This window comes from Puma concolor, chromosome A1 (assembly GCF_028749965.1).
Source record: "Puma concolor isolate L17-30 chromosome A1, mPumCon1.1.hap2, whole genome shotgun sequence".
NCBI classification, from domain to species: Eukaryota; Metazoa; Chordata; class Mammalia; order Carnivora; family Felidae; genus Puma; species Puma concolor.
In genome coordinates, this window is record NC_141667.1 from 129,168,611 (window position 1) to 129,188,245 (window position 19,635).

The 19,635-nt window shown below is 47.1% G+C and overlaps 1 protein-coding gene across 4 annotated transcripts in view; it reads right to left on the minus strand.

The window, feature by feature from the left end:
- Positions 1-724: 724 nt before the first annotated feature.
- Positions 725-19,635, minus strand: part of CATSPER3 (cation channel sperm associated 3) — a 36,780-nt gene continuing 17,869 nt past the window's right edge. For 3 of the 4 annotated variants that reach the window (XM_086703710.1, XM_086703706.1, XM_025924906.2), the window contains 6 exons: positions 10,320-10,559; positions 4,528-4,710; positions 3,728-3,868; positions 3,248-3,367; positions 1,876-2,033; positions 725-907 (listed from right to left, as the gene is read on the minus strand). In XM_086703710.1, the coding sequence (XP_086559836.1) occupies positions 802-907; positions 1,876-2,033; positions 3,248-3,367; positions 3,728-3,868; positions 4,528-4,710; positions 10,320-10,559 (948 nt within the window). In that variant the 3' untranslated portion in view covers positions 725-801. Of the gene's footprint in view, positions 908-1,811; positions 2,034-3,247; positions 3,368-3,727; positions 3,869-4,527; positions 4,711-10,319; positions 10,560-19,635 lie in introns of all 4 variants that reach the window. The other variant, XM_086703698.1, reaches the window with a different exon arrangement.

Sequence of the window (19,635 nt, forward strand, 5' to 3'; positions counted from 1 at the left end):
CTGCTGGGGCACCACGACCACTGTGAGCCTAGAGGAAAGCAGAGTCAACTTCCAAAGAGGGGTCTCCGTGACAGCAGGTCCACAGACAGAGATGACGCTCTGCCTGGTGCTCACCCACAAAGATGAGCCCAGCTTTAAGAGATTCCAAGATCAGGGGAGCCTGGGTGGCTCAGTGGATTGAGCATCCGACTTCGACTCAGGTCATGACCTCACGGTTCATCAGTTTGAGCCTCACATTGGGCTCTGTGCTGACAGCTCAGAGCCTGGAGCCTGCTTTGGATTCTGTGTCTCCCTCTCTCTCTACCCCTCCCCCACTCCTGCTCTGGCTCTCAAAAATAAATAAACATTAAAAAAAATTTTCTTAATATAAATAAATAAAAAAAAAAAAGAGGTTCCAAGATTAGTGGTGTTACACCAGCTCAAAGGGGCCATACACACTTATGGGGCTGCCAGAGGCCCTCCCTGGTCTAGGGGTCCTGAGGTGGCTTTCCCAGGAACCCAATAAGTCCTCGCTGCTGAGGTCAAGGGAGGGGATAGCCACTGTGGCCCCTGGATGTGGCCTCTGGCCAAGGTCAAGTCTTGAGCGTCTCTCTCCCCACTCCCCAGGCCTGGTTATATCATGTTGAGGGAGGGAGTAGCCCAGGCAATCAGAATTCGTGGTCACCCACGTAGACCCAACCCCAGCAGCGGGGAAACACCATAACCCAAAGTTGCTGCAGAGACGTCAGTTCAGAAAGCTTGTGTTTAATGGGGGGCCTGTCACGCCCTGCAGGTCACACTGGCACCTGGTGCCCACGCCCCCTACTGCTCAGTGGCCTTTTCAGAGGACTGGGACTGTTTCTTCTGCGGCAAGTCTTCAAGCATCAGGCTCAACACGTGTGCGATCTCACAGTACAGCTCCTGAAGCCTGAAAGTGGAGGCAGGGGAGAGGGGGCCTGAGTTCAGCGGGGGAGGTTCTCCATGCCACCCCAGCTCCGCCCACCACATGCCTGCACCTATGGATTCACCACCCCTGGCAGGTATGGGTTCAAGGGAGACAAGGGCTGTAGGCCGGATCAGGGCAGCTGGAATCCGGGTCTGCCGCTGTGCCTGTGGTCCCCAGAATAAGTTATTTTAACACATGAGTCAGGCTGAGGACAACAAATCCTGGCTGTAAGTGAGGTGACCATGTGGAGGTGACCAGACACTGCCTGGCCCACTCTTGGGCCAAAAGTGGATGTTGCCTGACCCCCTCCTTTGAGTTTCTCTAGTCCATGAATTCCTCCAGGATGCTTTTGTCGAGAAACCAACCTACTGTGTCCTTCCTTGCTCAAGAGCCCACTGTGGCTCCTCAGTGCCATGCCAGGCTCTTTCCAGCTCAGTAACAGACAGGTATAACTCCAGCTAATGCACACAGAGCACAGCCCTGGGACAGGCCAACTCAAAGCTTCACACACTGTTTTTATAGAATCAGCCCAGTAGCCTCTGGTATGACAGGTGGGGAAGGGGCAGAGACCTCCCCAGAGTCATAAAGAAAGGTAGCTGTCGGAACCAGGCCACAAGCCCCAGCTCCTGCCTTGCCAACCAGCACTCTTTCTTCTGACTTCTGTAAAGGGGGTCGTGAGGAGGGGCCTGAAGAGTCTAAAGGGCCAGTCAGAGCAGGCCGGGGAGGGACAGGGGAGCAGAGGCCTCTGAGCCACAGGCCCATCCACAGCCACACAGACCCTGCGCATACATGGAGTCGTGCATTTCCCAAGAAGGGCCTCCCTGCACTCACCCTGCACATCAGCCACCGCCCCCCTGCTCTCCCAGGACACCTGCCAGGGCCCCACCCTTGAGGAAGCCTGTGGACTAGGAAAGGCTTGGTCTCCCTGGGCCAGCGGGGCTGGGACTGACTTGCAGATCGTAGTGTCCTGGTTGTCCAGGGTGGACAAGTAGACGTCGATGAAGTGCAGACTGGTGCCAAAATCATCCAAGACCATGGGGTCAGTGTGCCGCAGGGTCTTCTTGAAGTTCTCTACCAGCTCACTGAAACTTTTGTAGTCACCTTTTTTCTAGAGAGGGAAGCATAAAGAGGGCAGTGAAGAGGAAGAAGTAATACCCCAAGATGCAGAGACCTGGGGATCCTGATGCTAGCCCCAGGATAAGCCTTGATCTTCTTAATCACAGGTTCACCCCCACTCCTTCCAAGCCTCAACCCGCCCTGACCAAGGTAGCTTCATGAGCCACCATCACTGACGTGAGGACAGGTGACATAGACAGGAACCAGTGAGAGCCCGAGTGCGACTCAGCATGGTCTCACCTTGCCCTGGACAAACCTGGTCACAGTCAAGACAGGCGGATGTCTCCAGCTCAGAGGAAGGGTTGAGGAGGGATGCACTGACTGCATGGGGGAGGGAGGGCAGGGGTTCAGACCCAGCAGAGCATCCAGGACTCGGCATGATTTGTTTGGAGAGCCCAGGCTGAGAAAAGACGGCTCTCCCCCAGGCTTTCCCCATTGTATCATGCTTGACAGAAGACCTCCAGCCCATTGAGCTCATCCCGGTTCCAGTTTAGAAAAAACAGAGTTGAACAGGGCACCTGGGTGGCTCAGTCAATTAAGCATCTGACTTCAGTTCAAGTCATGATCTTGCGGTTTGTGAGTTTGAGCCCCACATCAGGCTCTGCACTGAGAGTACAGAGCCTGCCTGGGATTCTCTCTCTCCCTCTCTCTCTCTCTCTCTCTCTCTCTCTGCCCGTCCCCTGCTCACACACACACTCTCTCTCAAAATAAATAAACTAAAAAAAAACTAAATTAAAAAAGGAAGGAAGGAAGGAAGGAAGGAAGGAAGGAAGGAAGGAAGGAAGGAAGGAAGGAAAGGGCAGGAAGAGGGAAGGAAGGAAGGGAGGGATGGAGGGAAGGAGGGAAACTGGAGTTGAGCAGCACCTGTCAGGACCTCCACGGCCTCATCCACTGGGTACACAGGTGCCTGCCTGGCATTCAGGGGGCCTCAATAACAAAAGCACTCCAGGCAGAGGGCCTGGAAGTGGAGTTGTACCCAGGAAGAAGGGAGGAACTCTAACTACAGTACTCAACTCTCTAAGAGATCCAGAGAAATACAAAAATAGAATAAAGCCTGACTCTGGAAAATACAGGGTATAGGCACCTGCCTTACCTAAGACCAGAGATGTCTGATGTGAGCTGGCCCCAGGGCACTTTGTGACCATTGCTTCAGCCCTGACTGTCCATAGACGGTTCTTTATCCACCTGCCTGGGGAGATCACCTACCTGTGTCTGCATCAGCCTGCTGACCTCTTCCTGCTGCCTCTTCACAATCACCTGCTTCTCCTCCATGAGCGTCACATGTCTCTCCGCCATCAGCTCCCGCTCAAACTTTTTAATGGAGTCCTGGAGAGGGGGAAGATGGAGGTAAGATACAGGCTCTCACTGCATACCCCCCCCCCCCCGTTTTTCTTCTTCCCTAGTCTTACATTGCCACTAAAGTCCCTCAGCAGGAGGATACTCCATGCAGGGCCAGCCCCACCTCAAGCGGCCATCCATGGCTGCAGTGACTCTCCGAGCCCCTGTCCTGCTGACTGCCATCCCAAGGCAGGGAAATGTAGTGGCTCAGGGGGAAGAGAGGGCCCAACTGGCCGCCTCCTCCCCGGCCCTGGAGACTTGGCCTGCAGCTCCGCCTGCCACAGCTGAGCCCGCGATCATTACAGATGCAGCTGAGCCAATCCCCAGTCCTTACAGGTGCAGCCTCACCTCAGTGTGGATGATCATCACACCCACGAACATGCTGAGGAAGACGAAGGAGGCAAGCAAGATGAAGATGATGGTGAATGCCCGGCTGAGAGCCAAGTCCCGATTATCCAACTGTTCCTGTAGGTCTGTCCAGCCATCGACCTGCTCAGGCAAGGCAGGGCATGCCAAGTGCCAAGGCCCAATGGGACAGGCCTCCTTCTCACCCACCCTAGGGGAGCCCCAGCCCCACTGAGAATTCAGCTGGCTCTGCCTTCACATCAGCCTCTCCCCGCCAGCCCCCATCCACTCCAGCCCACATATGGTGGCCAGGGACTCAAGTGCAAGGCACCACTAGGCATAGACAGTACTGGCCAAGGGGCCACAAGGCACCCCATCCTTCCGAAACATCCACTGGCTCTCTGCAAGGCCCTCCTTTGGAAAGACCCCAGAGTCTACACTTCTAGACTTGGGCTTTGCGGCCAATTCTGACTGGATTTGTGACAACCTAGTCCCAGAAAGCCTATGTGACATGGGCATCATTTCTAAAGTAAACTTAATCCAAATGAGTTCTCTTTTGAGAACTCTTTGAAAGTTTTATAACCCTGTGGGACAAATGGGAATGCTTTAGGGAGTCACATGATTAGAGACAGCAGTGGACCCCTGGCCAGGGCCCTGGCCTCTGCTTAGTCCTGGGAGGCCAGCCTTCAGCTTACCCAGCCCAGCTAAGTACCTGATCATGAGGAGGACCCCATGGAAGGCCCAGCCCACACCCACTCCCTTCTCAAGGCCCCCACCCCCACCGCTGTTCCCAAACACGGTACCGTGGCCAAGCTGAAGAGGGTAAAGAAAGCCACAGCCAGGTTCCCCCAGTTATTCGGGTCACCCCTGTCTGGAACTCCAAACAGGCAGAAGCCCAAGATGGCGAAGATGAACATGAGGACGAAGAGTAGGATGATCACGGAGGCCACGGTGTAGGCTGTCTGCCCCACGGCGGTGATGAGTGTCTGCAAGGCAGAGGCACTGGGGCTAGGCCAGGCTGCCAGGCTGGGAGCGGCTCAGAGGACAGGCCCAGGGTGCCCGACCACAGCTGTCCCCGGCATCCAGTGCCAGGCCTGGCACATAGGAGATGCTCCATAAAGGGTTGGGGGAATGAATGAGTGAATGAACGAGCGAATGAACGAACAGGAACTGTGCCCAGACTGAGAGCTGGACCAATCCAATAGTGGTTCAACGATGCCTGGCCTCCACCCTCAGTCACCCAGGGGCAGACTGTGTGTGCTGCCTCGGGCCTGGGTGTCTGCAACAGCACCACCAACCACTTCCCTTGAACCCCGCCTGCTTCTGTGGTCATCCCAATGGGTCCCGCCCCTGCTTCTCAGCTGAGGGCTGGCCTGAACGCTCTTCCAAGCCCAGAAGGAGTTGGGGAGCTACCCTAGGGGAGGGAATGATGAAGGCTAAGAGGAACGTGGCTTCCCATTCGCCCCGAGTACTGTTCCCCAGGCAGGTCTCTGGCTTGTGACCTCAGTCTTGCCCTAGGAAGTGAGCATTTGTCTGACCTCCCACTATGTTGACCTCTCCGGGGAGCACAGTGTATGGCTCCTTACCGTTTATTCTCCATACCCTGGAGTCTTGTAGTAGTAGGAGGAATAGGAGTAGGAGTAGGAGTTCAAGACGTGTTCACCTACCTACATGCTGCAACAGACACTGTTTTAATGCAGGTGGGTGTTATCATTCATCACATTTTAAGATGAGGAAGCGCGGTCTCAAAAAAGCAAAAAGCCTTGGCTGGCATCACGCTCCAATACAGCAGCAGACCTAGGACCAACTCCCAAGCCCTGTGCCTTGTGCCACCAACTTCAACCACGAAAGCCCCCTTTCCCAAGTCAAGAAGCCGTTTACTGGCTCAACACTAGGAACGGAGGTGCCGGATAGAGCTGGGCCACAGGACAGGGAAGCGTTGGCACTTCGGGATAACTGGGGAAGCAGAAAGGCAAGCTGAGTGCCCCAGCACTGCCCTGCACGTGGACTGCTTTGACAGCTGGCTGCAGAGGGGAATGCTGCCTCTCCTTGCGGGAAGAAAGTCAGTGTTTGGGGATTAATTCCCAAAGAGGTGAGATGCAAAGAACTGGCTCCCTCCCTGAGATACAGAGACAGAACTTCCTTCCCGAGAACTACCATGAGCGAAGGGGTCAAGCCCTTATGACAAATGCTGCAACAGGACGACGCAGTGTGCAGAAGAGGCCTCCCAGGTGGCCAGGGAAGGGGCAGCCGGCAGTGGGAGAATGGAAACACCACGGAAGGGGTGGAGGATGGGCTCCAGGCGGGTGTCCACTCCCAGGGCAGCCCGAGGCCCAGGGCTACCTGAGGCCAAAGCCGAGCAGCCTCGAGAACGGCAGTGGAGAAGAAGCCATGCTCTCCAGAAGCCCTGACATGTGGGAATCCTGACAGCTGGCCTTGACGATGTTCTTCAAGCACAACCCAGGCGGTCCCACTTGGTCTGCAGTCCAGGGGTACAGAAATTCAATCCCAGCAGATGCTGCCCAGAAAGAACCCCACAGGCTAGAAGCTCGTTCCCAAGGCAGACCTGAGCTTTCAAAGCTACAACCTGACCATCACAGGTGCTTGGTTTTGAATTCTCAAATTCTTTGGAGAAGCAATTCCTGGTCCCTAGTTCAGCTCTCCCGGGCCCTAGGTCGAACCACAGCCATCCTCCTGGCCCTGGGGCGTTCAGGGTACAGAGAAGAACTTGAGGCATGGCAGGGACCCAGGACCAGCCACTCTTGAGAGAGCACTTCTGTGCAGCTGCTCTGATATGTGGAAAGTGATGAGCTTCAAGGAGAAGCCCCAGCATCTCCCAGGTTGTTCCAATGTGGCCCTCCGGTGCCCAGCTAACAGAACCTCTCTGTGTGCAAAACAACAAGGAACTATTTCCCCATGGTACAGGTTTACTGCCATGTGGTGGATTACAGAGTGTCATTTTATTTTTTTATTTTTTTTTTCAACGTTTATTTATTTTTGGGACAGAGAGAGACAGAGCATGAATGGGGGAGGGGCAGAGAGAGAGGGAGACACAGAATCGGAAATAGGCTCCAGGCTCTGAGCCGTCAGCCCAGAGCCCGACGCGGGGCTCGAACTCACGGACCGCGAGATCGTGACCTGGCTGAAGTCGGACGCTTAACCCACTGCGCCACCCAGGCGCCCCCAAAGTGTCATTTTAATTAATCAGGGGATAGGAGCCAAGATGGGCCTGAGTGCTAGCTTTGGGCTCTGAGGCTATGGCTCTGTTAGAGCCTCGTTTGGACTTCAGTGAATATAAATTATCACAGAGGTGCAGGTCCCTCCCTTTGGCACCTCCAGCTCCACCTGGCCCGTGTACAGAGGCTGTGTAATCTAGAGTCACTTCTGTGCCCCTAGGGATCTGGGGTCCAACGATATCCCATAGGCCTTGGCAAGCCACAGCCAAGTGGCTTGGTGGTCCCCAGGGAACAACTTTGGGACACAAGGTTTGGCTTAATGACAGAAACCCCTGAGGTCAAATATGAGCCACATGTCCCTGCGAATATTCCATCTACATGTCCATGGGTCTCTGTTCACGTCTACAAGAACCAAAGGCTGAGCAAAGGTCTGTAGTCACCAAGCAATCCAGGCTGGGTCCTGGGACAGACCTTGGTCAGCTGGGAGGGCTCTCCTCTCTTCACTGGATCCCTGCCCTGGAAATATGGGCTGTCCCTGCCAGTCCCTAAACCTCAGGCATCTTCAGGCCTTAGCCTCTGACCAGGCTACCGCGACATTCAGCAAATAGCTCATTCCCTCAGCTTCACAAGGTGCCAGTCTGGGTCACTGTCCCTCCCCCAGACCCCTGTTCTATCTGCTTCCCTCCTCCCCATGCAGCCTTAGGCTTCCTTTCCCTCAGCCCACAGCCATCACCTCCTTCCTCACATGCCTCTGACAGGTTTCTGCCACCTCCATTCCATGGTGACCTCTCTTGTGACCTCACCTGAAAATCCTCTCCTCCACAGGACATCACTCCTCAGCAACCCTCTTGAGGAAGGCTGATTATTCCTCACCAGCCTGATTCAGGAGACCATCCCCCGTCTTGCCCTGAGAGACCGTGTCATCATGGGCAAAGCCCCTGCTTCTAGAAAAGTCCAGCCTTCTAGCTAACTACTCACCCTCATGTCTTGGAATCTCTGCCTCCAGGCTCCACACCATCCTGCTGTCATCCTCAGAGACTTCAGGATCCCTATGGAATATCAACCATCTCCCAGACCTCTTTGTCCCTCGACTCCCTCAGTCCCAGGGACCTTGGCACCATTATTAGGCCCTTGCTCCCTTGGTACCCAACACCTACACAAACTAGACTATACTTCCAACTGTCTTTCTGATGGTTCCATCACTCTGAGGTGCCCATCAACCAGCATCCACCTCCTAAGGACCTCCAGTCTTCTTTCCTGTCCACCTGCCTTACTACCGTCCCTATCTGACACGGACTCCAATACCCAGCACCTCTGACACTCCCCTCTCCCGCTTCTAGGACACATTATAGGCTTTATCTCTAGCCTACAAACAAGGGGAGCCACTCTCCAGTTTCAAAGGAAGGTCACTGTGATTTGATGTACCCTTTAAAGATTCTCCCCAGCTGCAGGGGCATCTCCTCTCTTGGTAGTGTGGGAAGCCAGGGCAGGAGTCCTGATGAAGATGGGTGGTGATGGAGAAAAGATGATGGCTGTAGGAGTGAAAAGATGTGGACAGGTCACTAACTACGTAGGAGGCCATGTAAGAGGACTTTGAGACAGAGGCATTAATGCTGACACTCAAACTTACGACCTGGCAGTTGAATGGGGGTGGGGCACGCCCTTCACAAAAAGACGCAAGGCAGGAGAAGGAGCCAGGCTTTGGGGATGAGGGTGGGGCAGAGTGATGATTTCCAGTTTAGACAAGTTTGAGTCTGAGGAGCACGTGAGATGTCCAGGAGGCCGTGGGTCTGAAGGTCAGAGAGAGGCGTGGGAGGGTGCAGACCCCTGAAATGTGGAAAAGATCACCAAAGAGGGTATGCAGAGTGGGAGCTGAAGAGCGCTCAGGACACAGTCCCGAGAAAACAGCACCTGCGGGCGGGGCGAAGAAAGCACACATCCGAGCACTCAAGTCATGCTCAAGAGGCTGGAGGAAAACCAAGAGAAGGCAGTGACAGGGAGGCCAGTGGAACTGGTCAGTAGACTTGGTGACAAGGAAGTTGTTGGCAACCTCAGAGAGGCTAGTTCCTTTGGAGGGAAGAAGCCAGACCACAAATGACAGGTAAGGCAGTGGGGACTAGAAGTACAGATACCTCTTTCCAGGAGCCTCCCATGAAGGGAAGGAGAAGAGGACTGGCCTACGCTGTCTGGGAGGGGCACACAGGCACATGACTGCATGAGAACATGGAATGAATGGGGGGGGGGGGGATCTGTGGCAGGGCTATCTTTTCAACATTCTCCTCATTTTCTCCCCCAGGCCTGGGGCTGCTGAGTGTAGAGCCCAGGTCCTAGACAGACACGCAGGCTGGGGGCTGGGGGCAATGTCTCAGCAGAATAGGCCAACACACACCCTAGCTGGTCAAATGGGTCCAAAGCAGCCCCCTCCTGGAGAAGCATGGATACGGGGCACAGAGCCAGGGCGAACTTAAGGGCAGTTTGGTTCGGCTTTCTGGAGCCTTCTGAGCCAAAGAGCTGCACATGGTGCACCTAGAGCTTCCAGAACAAAGTTGTAAGATTATTCTCTTCAAGAGGCAGCAGATTTGGGGCGCCTGGGTGGCTCAGTTGGTTAAGCGTCTGACTTCGGCTCAGGTCATGATCTCTCGGTCTGTGAGTTCGAGCCCCACCTCGGGCTCTGTGCTGACAGCTCTGAGCCTGTTTCCGATTCTGTGTCTCCCTCTCTGACCCTCCCCCGTTCGTGCTCTCTCTCTCTCTCTCTCTGTCTCAAAAATAAATAAACATTTAAAAAAAAAAAAAAGAGGCAGCAGATTTTTCATTGTATGGGGAAAGCAGTGAGTGGCCAGAGCCACCAAAAAGCTGGGGACTCCTGGGAATGTAGTTCAAAGGGTCTGTGCCATAAGAAGTCAGTCCTGGGGGATCAGGTCATGATCTCACAGTTCCTGAGTTCAAGCCCCGTGTTGGGCTCTGTGCTGACAGTTCAGAGCCTGGAGCCTGCTTCTGATTCTGTGCCTCCACCTCTCTCTGCCCCTCTCCCAGTCGTTCTCTGTCTCTGTCTCTCAAAAATAAACATTAAAAAAAAAAAAAAAACACCTTAAAAAAAAAGTCGTCAGTCCCTTTGTAGCATGGGAGAGAGGGTAAGTTCAAGTGGCCACTGGAGTCAGACACACCTTTCAAATCTCATCTGTGACATCTAACTGCAGAGTGACTGTTGGCCTCAATTTCTTCATCTGCAAAATGGAACTAATAATACTTTTCCTCAATTGTTCTAAGATTAAATGAGATAATATTGGTAAAGATCTACCTGTCACACGGTAGGATTCAGTAACTGGATAATAGTAGAATTATTATTTTGTCTGGGGCTGGTGGGCCGATAGGCCCTGCTGTCTACACTCCTAGGCCGAGGTGCCCCCCAGGTCACTCACCCGGATGCCACGGCTATAGGTGATAAGCTTGAGGATGCGCAGGGACTGAATGCCATCAGCAATGTTGAGGTAGGGGTAGTGCTTGCCCTTGAATTTGCGGAGACTGTAAGGAATGAAGATAATGATGATAATGATTATATCCAGCAGGTTGTAGCCATCCTTCCAGTAGTTGATGGGGTCCACGTAGAGCTTCATGCAGAACTCAGAGCTATAGATGGACACAAAGATGAGCTCCGAGACCTGCAGGGATGCCAGGGTTGGAGAGTCAGGCCGAGCCACAGAGCCCCGGAGTTCCACCCTCTCCCTGCCTGAGGTACTCAATCAAGTGTGTGCATTGTCGGAGGGAGGGTACTCCTAAGTCATCCATGTGACAGAGAAACCCAAGCAGAGGCCCAGGCGCACAGTGCACACACAGTGTGCCTGATTCTCCTCTTTCTCAGTCTTCCCTCCCTGCCTAAGCCTGGGGCTAGTTTGGACCCAGGGCGCTTAAGAATGACGGACTGACTGGCAGACAGAATGACCATCTAGGCCCTGGTATTAGCAACTTGACATGTCAGGTGACCTGAACATAAGCTTTCCCAAAGAGAAGATCCCAAGTTTTCTAGCCAACCTGAATAAACAAATTTTTAGGAACAGAGATGAAATACTCAATTATCTACTAATAGGTATCAATTAATCACACATCCCAAAATCAGTTAAGTGAACTATTTCTGAAGAACACTAAGCTTTTTTCCTCACTTATATACTTTATGAAATAATCTTATTCAAAGTCTTCTCATGCATCTATAACGCCAGTGGCTTTGATTTTACCAGGAAAAAAAAAAAAAAAAAAAAAAACTTGAGTCAAATAACTTTTTCCTTATCATCGGTGCATTGATTCACTGAAGCAGCTTTGTTGACTAAGCATCTCCCATGAGCCAAGCAAGCACTTTTTTGGCATGGGAAAATGCAACAATGAACAAGGCAGAAAATGTCCAGGCCCCATGAAGTTTATGATCTGGTAGGGGAGACAGAAATGAACGCTCAAACAAATACATAGACAGTATAACATCAAAAAGGAACAAATAGGAGAAAAGGAAACAGCCAAAGGGGATAGAGGGACTGGTCAGATCAGGAAGGGAGAGTCATGGCAGCCGTGTTAGAAAAGGTGGTGGTGACTGGAGGCCTTGAAATGGAGCCATCATAAAAACTGGGACAAAGTTCCCAGATGTCAAGTACAGGGGTCTTACGCTGAGAAAGGGTTTGTTCAAAGAACAGCAGAGTCAGCATGGCTAGAACAGAAAGGGGAGGCAGGCCATGTAGGGAGGGCCTTGTAGGCCTGGTAAGGGCCTTCATTTTAACCTCCACCTTGGAGGATTTTGAGCAAGGGAGTGATATGAACTGATTTACATTTTTATGAGATCTAGGTGGAAAAGAGACCGGTGGGGAGCTGGCAAGAGTAAGGACTGGAAGGCGACTTCGGGAGGAGGTGACAGATAGCAGAATTACTTCCCATAGCCAGCCAGCAAGAGGTGAGGTTAGACTGGACTGGATCGGGGGATGGTGTGGCGTCGAAGAGAAGAGGCACAAGGAGGAAGTATTATGTACCCTGCCATCTCAGGACTCACTGCTGGAGCCCGGGGTGCACAGGAAGGCAGAAGGCAGAGAAGACTCTAGTGTTGCAGACAGAGCAACTGGGTCAGCGGAGATGCCTTTCCTGAGATGAGTTTGGGGTGAATTGAAGTGGACTAGAGAGAGTTTCTGGAGGGAAATAGAAAGGTTTTTGAGGGGCACCTGGATGGCTCAGTCGGTTGAGCATCTGACTTTGGCTCAGGTCATGATCTCACAGTTCGTGGGTTCCAACCCCACGCCAGGCTCTGTGCTGACAGCTCAGAGCCTGGAGCCTGCTTCAGATTCTGTGTGTGTCTCTCTCTCTGCCTCTTTCTCACTCTTCTCTCTCTCTCAAAATTAAATAAACGTTAAAAAAAAAAAAAGGAAGGTTTTTGAGATTTATCACCTTTTAAATATATGTCAGATGCTGCCACTGGAAAGGGTAATTCAAGCCACAACTATCCATTTGGGTAACAATAAGGCAGCTGGTGTTTTATTTGTCCTGTATACTTATGTTTGTGGCCCCTACTTGGCAACCATTGACATACATTTTTATTTCTTAACTACTATGTAATATTTAAGATACACAAGATGATGTAAAAAAAATAACAGAATGAACAACCATGTATTACCACCCAGCTTAAGAAATAAAACATTATTACCATGCAGGCAGTCTCCTGTCCAGCCCTCAATGACCAAGTCCACTTCCCTCCCACGAAGGTAATCCGACCATAAATCCGGAACTCCTGTATTTTATACTCTTACCACATATATATCCCTAAAAGCACATGGCATCCTTCTGTATTTTTTCATATATTACACAAATAGCATAGCCACTGAAGTATTCTTTGGCAATTTGTTTTTCTTTTCTTTTTTTTTTTTTTCATTTAAAATCTACGAGATTCGTCTCTGTTGCGTTCGTAAACCTAGTTTACAGTTTTACTACTATGTAGCAATGCCACTTAGGAAAATACTGTAATTTATTTATCCAATAACCCACTGGGTGATATTTGGCTTGGTGGTAATTTTTACTATTCCAAACAGCATACTGGTACAAAAAGGTAGAGTAATACTTGTACGTTTTATCATACCCATGTGTACAGCTTCTCCCAGTCATATATCTACGAGTAGAATTAGTGCCGGCCGTCAGCATCTTCCACTTCGCTGAATAGAGAAGTGTTTTCTGAAGCTAGTGTACCGATATACCTTAATATCAGCAATGTTCCTATCGCTTCAGTGTTCACCAACACTTCGTACTGTTGAACTTCTTCATTTCTGTCAGTCTGATGAATATGCAATGGTATCTGGTTTTTTTATTCTGCTTGTCATTTCTCTACTCATTAGTGAAGTCGGACATCTTTTTATATGTTTAAATTGTAAGCTGCCTATTTCTTGCACCAAATTCTCTGCTGGATTGTTCTTTTTCTAACTGGCTTGCAAGACAATTTTTCACATATTCTGAATCTGTACTATGTGTCACAAATATCATCTACGCTGATGTATGTTTTCACCTTTTCAATGATCCTTTGATGAACACAAGTTTAAAATCTTAATGGAATCAAATTAATCAAAGTTGTTTTTTCATGATTTATATATTTTGCATTTTGTGAAAACTTTCCCTCCTGAGACCCTGTAAGTATACTCTCTTCTAAACATTTTAAAGTATCACTTTTCCTGGGTCTCTTTTTATTATTAAAAAATTTTTTTTGACATTTATTCATTTTTGAGAGAGACACAAAGCATAAGTGGGGGAGGGGCAGAGTGAGAGGGAGAAGTAGAATCTGAAGCAGGCTCCAGGGTCTGAGCTGAGATGGTGACCTGAGCCAAAGTCGGACACTTAACCAACTGAGCCACCCAGGCACCCCTTGTGTTGGGTCTTTAAGCCAGTTGTGTGTGCTGTGAGGTAGAGATCCAGTTATATGCTTTCTCCACATGTACAACCAATGGTCCTAGGACTGTTTCCTGCAGAATCTTCCCTGGTGCCACAGGTACCACGTCTTCACACGGGCCAGGGTCTGGTTCCAAGTGCTCTACCCTGCTGTGCTGGTCTCTGCTCCTGCTTCATTACCCTGCCTTCATTACTAAAGCTCTCCAGAAAGTCCTGTTACCTGGTAAGTCAGGCCTTCTCTCTCCTTTTAACTGTCAAAACCATCTTGTTCATTTGCTTTTTGTCTTGCATTCTTTTCTTTAAATTTTAGCATCAGCTTTTGGCAACCCATAAAAAAACCCTGCCTTCTGGATTTCTCTGGGGAGAATGCATCTCTAAGAAACTGAGCCTTTCTATCCATGGTCTAATAGATCCTTCCATTTCTTTGTCTTTTTTTTTAATGTTTTTTTATTAGTTTTCTTTATTTTTGAGAGGCAGAGAGACAGAACATGAGTGGGGGAGGGGCAGAGAGAGAGGGAGACACAGAATCCAAAGCAGGCTCCAGGCTCTGAGCTGTCAGCACAGAGCCCGATGTGGCCCGAACTCATGAACTGTGAGATCATGACCTGAGCTGAAATCAGACGCTCAACCAACTGAGCCACCCAGGCGCCCCCCTTTGTCTTCTTTAACTACCTTTATATATTTAAATTGTTTTCTCCTTAAAGATCACAAAAGTCTTTTATTAGATTTGCCTCTAGTATTTTTCACATTTTCTTATTAGAAATGCTATTTTATAGCTGATACATTCAATGTAATTGATTGTAATTATTGGTCATATATCCAACAAACTTGTTAGACTTTATAATTAACTTTGGGGCACCTGGGTGGCTTAGTCAGTTGAGTGTCCTGACTCTTGATTTTGGCTTAGGTCGTGATCCCAGGGTCGTGGGATCAAGCCCCACATCAGGGTCTGTGCTGAGCCTGGACCCTGCTTAAGATTCTCTGACTCTGTACCTTGCCTGCTCAAGTGGGCACATGCACTCTATCTCTCAAATAAACAAACAAAATTATTAACTTTATTAAGTAGTATTAACTTTACCAACAATTTTTTCACAAAACAATTTTTTTCAGATTCTTTTGGGGTTTCTATGCAGAAATGACACATTTTTAACACCTTGAAAGAGAATACCGCTAAAGTTTCATCACTGAGTGTGCATTTTGATGTAAGTTTTACATAATCGGTTTAAAAATAAGTCCTTTCACAGGACACCTGGGTGGCTCAGTCAGTTGAGTGTCTGACTTTGACTCAGGTCATGATTTCATGGTTTGTGGGTTCAAGCCCCACACCAGGCTCTGTGCTGACAGCTCAGAGCCTGGAGCCTGCTTTGGATTCTGTGTCTCCCTCTGTCTCTGCACCACCACCACCCCACCACCCCACTCACACTCTGTCTCTCTCTCTCTCAAAAATAAATAAATGTAAAAAAAAATTTAATAATTCCTTTCTATCCCTAGTTTGCTAAATTTTTATCCTAAAGGATATTCATTACCAAATTTGTTTTCTGCATCTCTCAAAATGATCTCATGGTGTTTTTTTTTTCTCCTTTAATATTTTAAGCTGGTTAATAAAATGTGTAGATTCTTCTAATACTTGCCTTCCTGAACAAAACCAACTTGGCAATGATATATAATCTTTTTCATACATTTTGATTCAGTTTCTCAATGTTCTGTTTGGGATTTTTGTGTCCATGTTCATGTAATCGGATGTTATTTGTCTTTCTCATACTGTCCTTGTCTAGTTTGGGCACTAAGTATCCTGCAGAAATGAAATTCACAAAATGAATTGTCTGTGGGCAGGGCAGATGTACTCATTTATCTAATCAAAACAAGCATTTTCTATGTTTGGAATTGTCTCCTCCATGAATATAAAACCATCTAGTCCAGGTGAGTTTGTAGGTTTTGGGGACAGAAAGTTTTAACTATGAATTCAATGCTTTATAGCCAGTTTAAAGGCATATAAGGACATATAAAGACTATTTCAGGTTTTTCGTTTTTTTACTGAAAGTCAGTTTTATAATTTTTTTCTAGAAAATAATTTCAGCTAGGTTTTTAATTTTTGGCACAAAATTATTAGATTTCTGATATCTATGTCACCTATAATTTTCCTTTTAAAACTCTAACATAATTCAGGGCTTCTATTTATCTTGATTGTCTCCTGAATAAAGTTATTTTGTAATTGTTTTCTGAGATCTAACTTTTGGCTTTGTTGATACCTTCTATTGAATCTTCGTTTTCCATTTCCTTAATTTTTGCTCTTTACTATTTTTCTACTTTCCTTCCTTTTTCTTCTCCTTTTTCCTTCTTTTTGATTTTATTTTGTTGCTTTTTTCCAACAAGTAAGCTCATTAATTTTTAAAATGGAGAAATATTGGGGCGCCTGGGTGGCTCAGTAGGTTAAGCGTCCGACTTCAGCTCAGGTCACGATCTCGCGGTCCGTGAGTTCGAGCCCCGCCTCAGGCTCTGGGCTGATGGCTCAGAGCCTGGAGCCTGTTTCCGATTCTGTGTCTCCCTCTCTCTCGGCCCCTCCCCCATTCATGCTCAGTCTCTCTCTGTCTCAAAAATAAACGTTAAAAAAAAATTTTTTTTTTAATTAAAAAACTAAATGGAGAAATATTTCATGTACCATAAAATTCATTATTTTACAGTATAAAATTCAGTGGGGGTGTGAGTTGTATTTATAACCTTTGTTTTTGATTATAGTAAAATATGTATAAAACATGAAAATTATAATATTTAACCAATTTTAGGTGTACAATCAATTCATTGGAATTAAGTACATTCACAGTATTGTGCAACCAGCAACACTACCATTTCCAGAATTATCTCATTCTCCCAAGCAGAAGCTCTGTAACCATTAAGCAGTAACTTTACATCCCCTCTCCCCTATGCCCTAGAAAACTCCATTCTACTTTCTGTCTGTATGTATTTGCTTATTCTAGGTACAAACCATATAATAATTTGCTCTTTTATATATGGTTTATTTCACTTAGCATAATGTGTTCAAGGTTTATCCATATTGCAGCACGTATCACAATTTCATTCCTTTTTAAGGCTGCATAATATTCCATTTTACATATACATCACACTTTCTTTATCCATTCATTGGCCAATGGACACATGACTTGATTCCACCTTTTGGCTACTGTGAACAATGCTGCTATGAGCACTGGCGTACAAGTATCTGCTTGAGTCCCTGTTTTCAATTATTTTAAGCATTGCTTAAAGTATTGTATTGTATGGTATTGCTGGATCATATGGCAATATATGATCATATGGCAATTCTATGTTTAACTTTTTAAGAAACTGTTTTCTAAAGTGGCTACATGATTTTACATTCCCACCAGCAATGCACAAGTGTTCTAACTTCTTCACATCCACATCACCAACACTTGTTATTTCCAATTTTGGAGTTTTTGTTTTTATAACAGCTATCCAGTGGGCGTGAAGTTGTTTTGATTTGCATTTTCCATTCTAATGACTATTGTCTTCGAACATCTTTTAATGTGCTTATTGTTCATTTGCATATCTTCTTTGGAGAAATGTCTATTCAAGTCCTTTGTGCATTTTTTTAATGTTTATTCATTTTTAAGAGAGAGAGACAGAGCATGAGCAGGGGAGGGGCAGAGAGCGAGAGAGGAAGACACAGAATCCAAAGCAGGCTCCAGGCTCTGAGCAGTCAGCACAGAGCCCAAAGCAGGGCTCAAACCCACCAACCATGAGACCATGACCTGTGCTCAAGTCAGATGCTCAACTGACTGAGCCACCCAGGTGCCCCCCTTTGTGCATTTTTAAATTGGGTTATTTTGTTGTTATTGCTGTTGAGTTGTGGGAGTTCTTTATATAGTCTACATGTTAATCTTTTAACAGCTATATGATGTGCAATTATTTTTCCCTTTCTGTGGGCTGTCTTTTCACTTTTTCACTTTCTTGATAGTGCCCTTAGACTCACAAATGTTTTTAATTTTGGTGAAGTCTAATTTATCTACTTTTCTCTTTTATTGCCCATGTTTTTGGTGTCATACCTAAGAATCCACTGCCAAATTCAAGGTCATGACCATTTCCCCTGTGTTTTCTTCTAAGAATTCTGGCTGTTAGATTTATGACATTGATCCATTTTGAGTTAATTTTTGAATGTGGTGTGAGGTAGGGGTCCAACTTTACTCATTGCATGTGGATATAAAGTTGTCCCAGAATCATTTGATGAAGAAATTATTTTTGCCCTAAATGAATGGTCTTGGTACTCTTGTTGAAAATCAATTAGCCACATTATTCGGTTTTATCTCTAGGATCTCAATTGTATTCCATAGGTCTACATGTATCCTTATGCCTGTATCACACTGTTTTGACTACGATATCTCTGTAGTAAGTTTTAAAGTCAAAAGTGTAAGTCCTTCAACTCTGTTCTTCATTTCCAATACTGTTTTGCCTACTCAGGGCACTTTGCACATCCATATGAATTTGAGAATCTACTTTTTTTTTTTTTAAGGCAATTAAAATTTTGATAGGGATTGCATTGAATTTGTAGATCATTCTGGAAAGTCTTTGTAACAAGTCTTAACAAGTCTTCTAATCTATGAATATGGGATGTCTTTCCATTTATGTAGGTCTTATTTCTTTCAACAATGTTCTATAATTTGCAGGACACACATCTCTCATCTCCTTGGTGAAATCTAATCCTAGGTATTTTATTATTTTGGATGTTTTTAAATTATAATTTTAGAGAGAGAAAGAAGATGTAAGCAGGGGAGGGAGAGAGAGAGAGAAAGAATCCTAAGCAGACTCCACACTCAGCATGGAGCCCAATGCAGGGCTCAATCCCATGACCATGGGATCATAACCTATGCTCAACGGACTGAGCCACCCAAGGTGCCCCTTCGCCCCTTGGATGCTTTTGTAAATGGAATTTTCTTAATTTCCTTTACAGATTGTTCACTGTTAGTATAAAAAATACATCTAATGTTCGTTGTTTATCTTGTGCCCTGCAACTGTGCTGAATTTAATAGTCCTAATAGTTGTGTGTGTGTGTGTATTCTTTAGGATTCTCTATACATAAGATCAAGTCACATGCAAAAAAAGATGATCTCAATTTTTCCTTTCCAAGTAACTTTTTTTTTCTTTTTCTTGCTTAATTCCTCTGGCTAGAACTTCCAGCATAATTTTTTTAATGGTGAAAGCAGGCTCCTGATCCTGATCTTAGATTAGAAAGATTTCCAGTCTTTCACCACCGACTATGATGTTAACTGTGGATTTTTTCATAAATACCCATTATCAAGTTGAGGAATTTCCCTTCTATTTCTAGTTTGTTAAGTTTTGTGTGTGTGTGTGTGTGTGTGTGTGTGTGTGTGTGTGTGTGTGTGTGTTTTATCATGAAAGGGTATTGGATTTTGCAAATGATTTTTCAGCAAGAACTGATGCAAACATGAATTTTTTCCTTCATTCTACTGGTGTATGACATTGATTGACTTTCATATGTTGAAGGGATTCCTAGGATAAATCTAGGAATGAATCATAGTGTATAACCCTTTTCAGTATGCTGCTTAGGGGCACCTGAGTGGCTCAGTCAGTTGGGCACCCAACTTTGGCTGAGGCCATGATCTCACCATCCATGAGATGAAGCCCCGCATAGGGCTCTGGGCAAACAGCTTGGAGCCTGGAATCTGCTTCAGCTTCTGTGTCTCCCTCTCTCTCTCTCCCCCTTCCCTGCTACTGTTCTCTCTCAAAAATAAAATAAAAACATAAAAAAATTTTAAGTATGATGTGCAATTCAGTTTGTTAGTATCTCCATGAGGATTTTTGTATCTG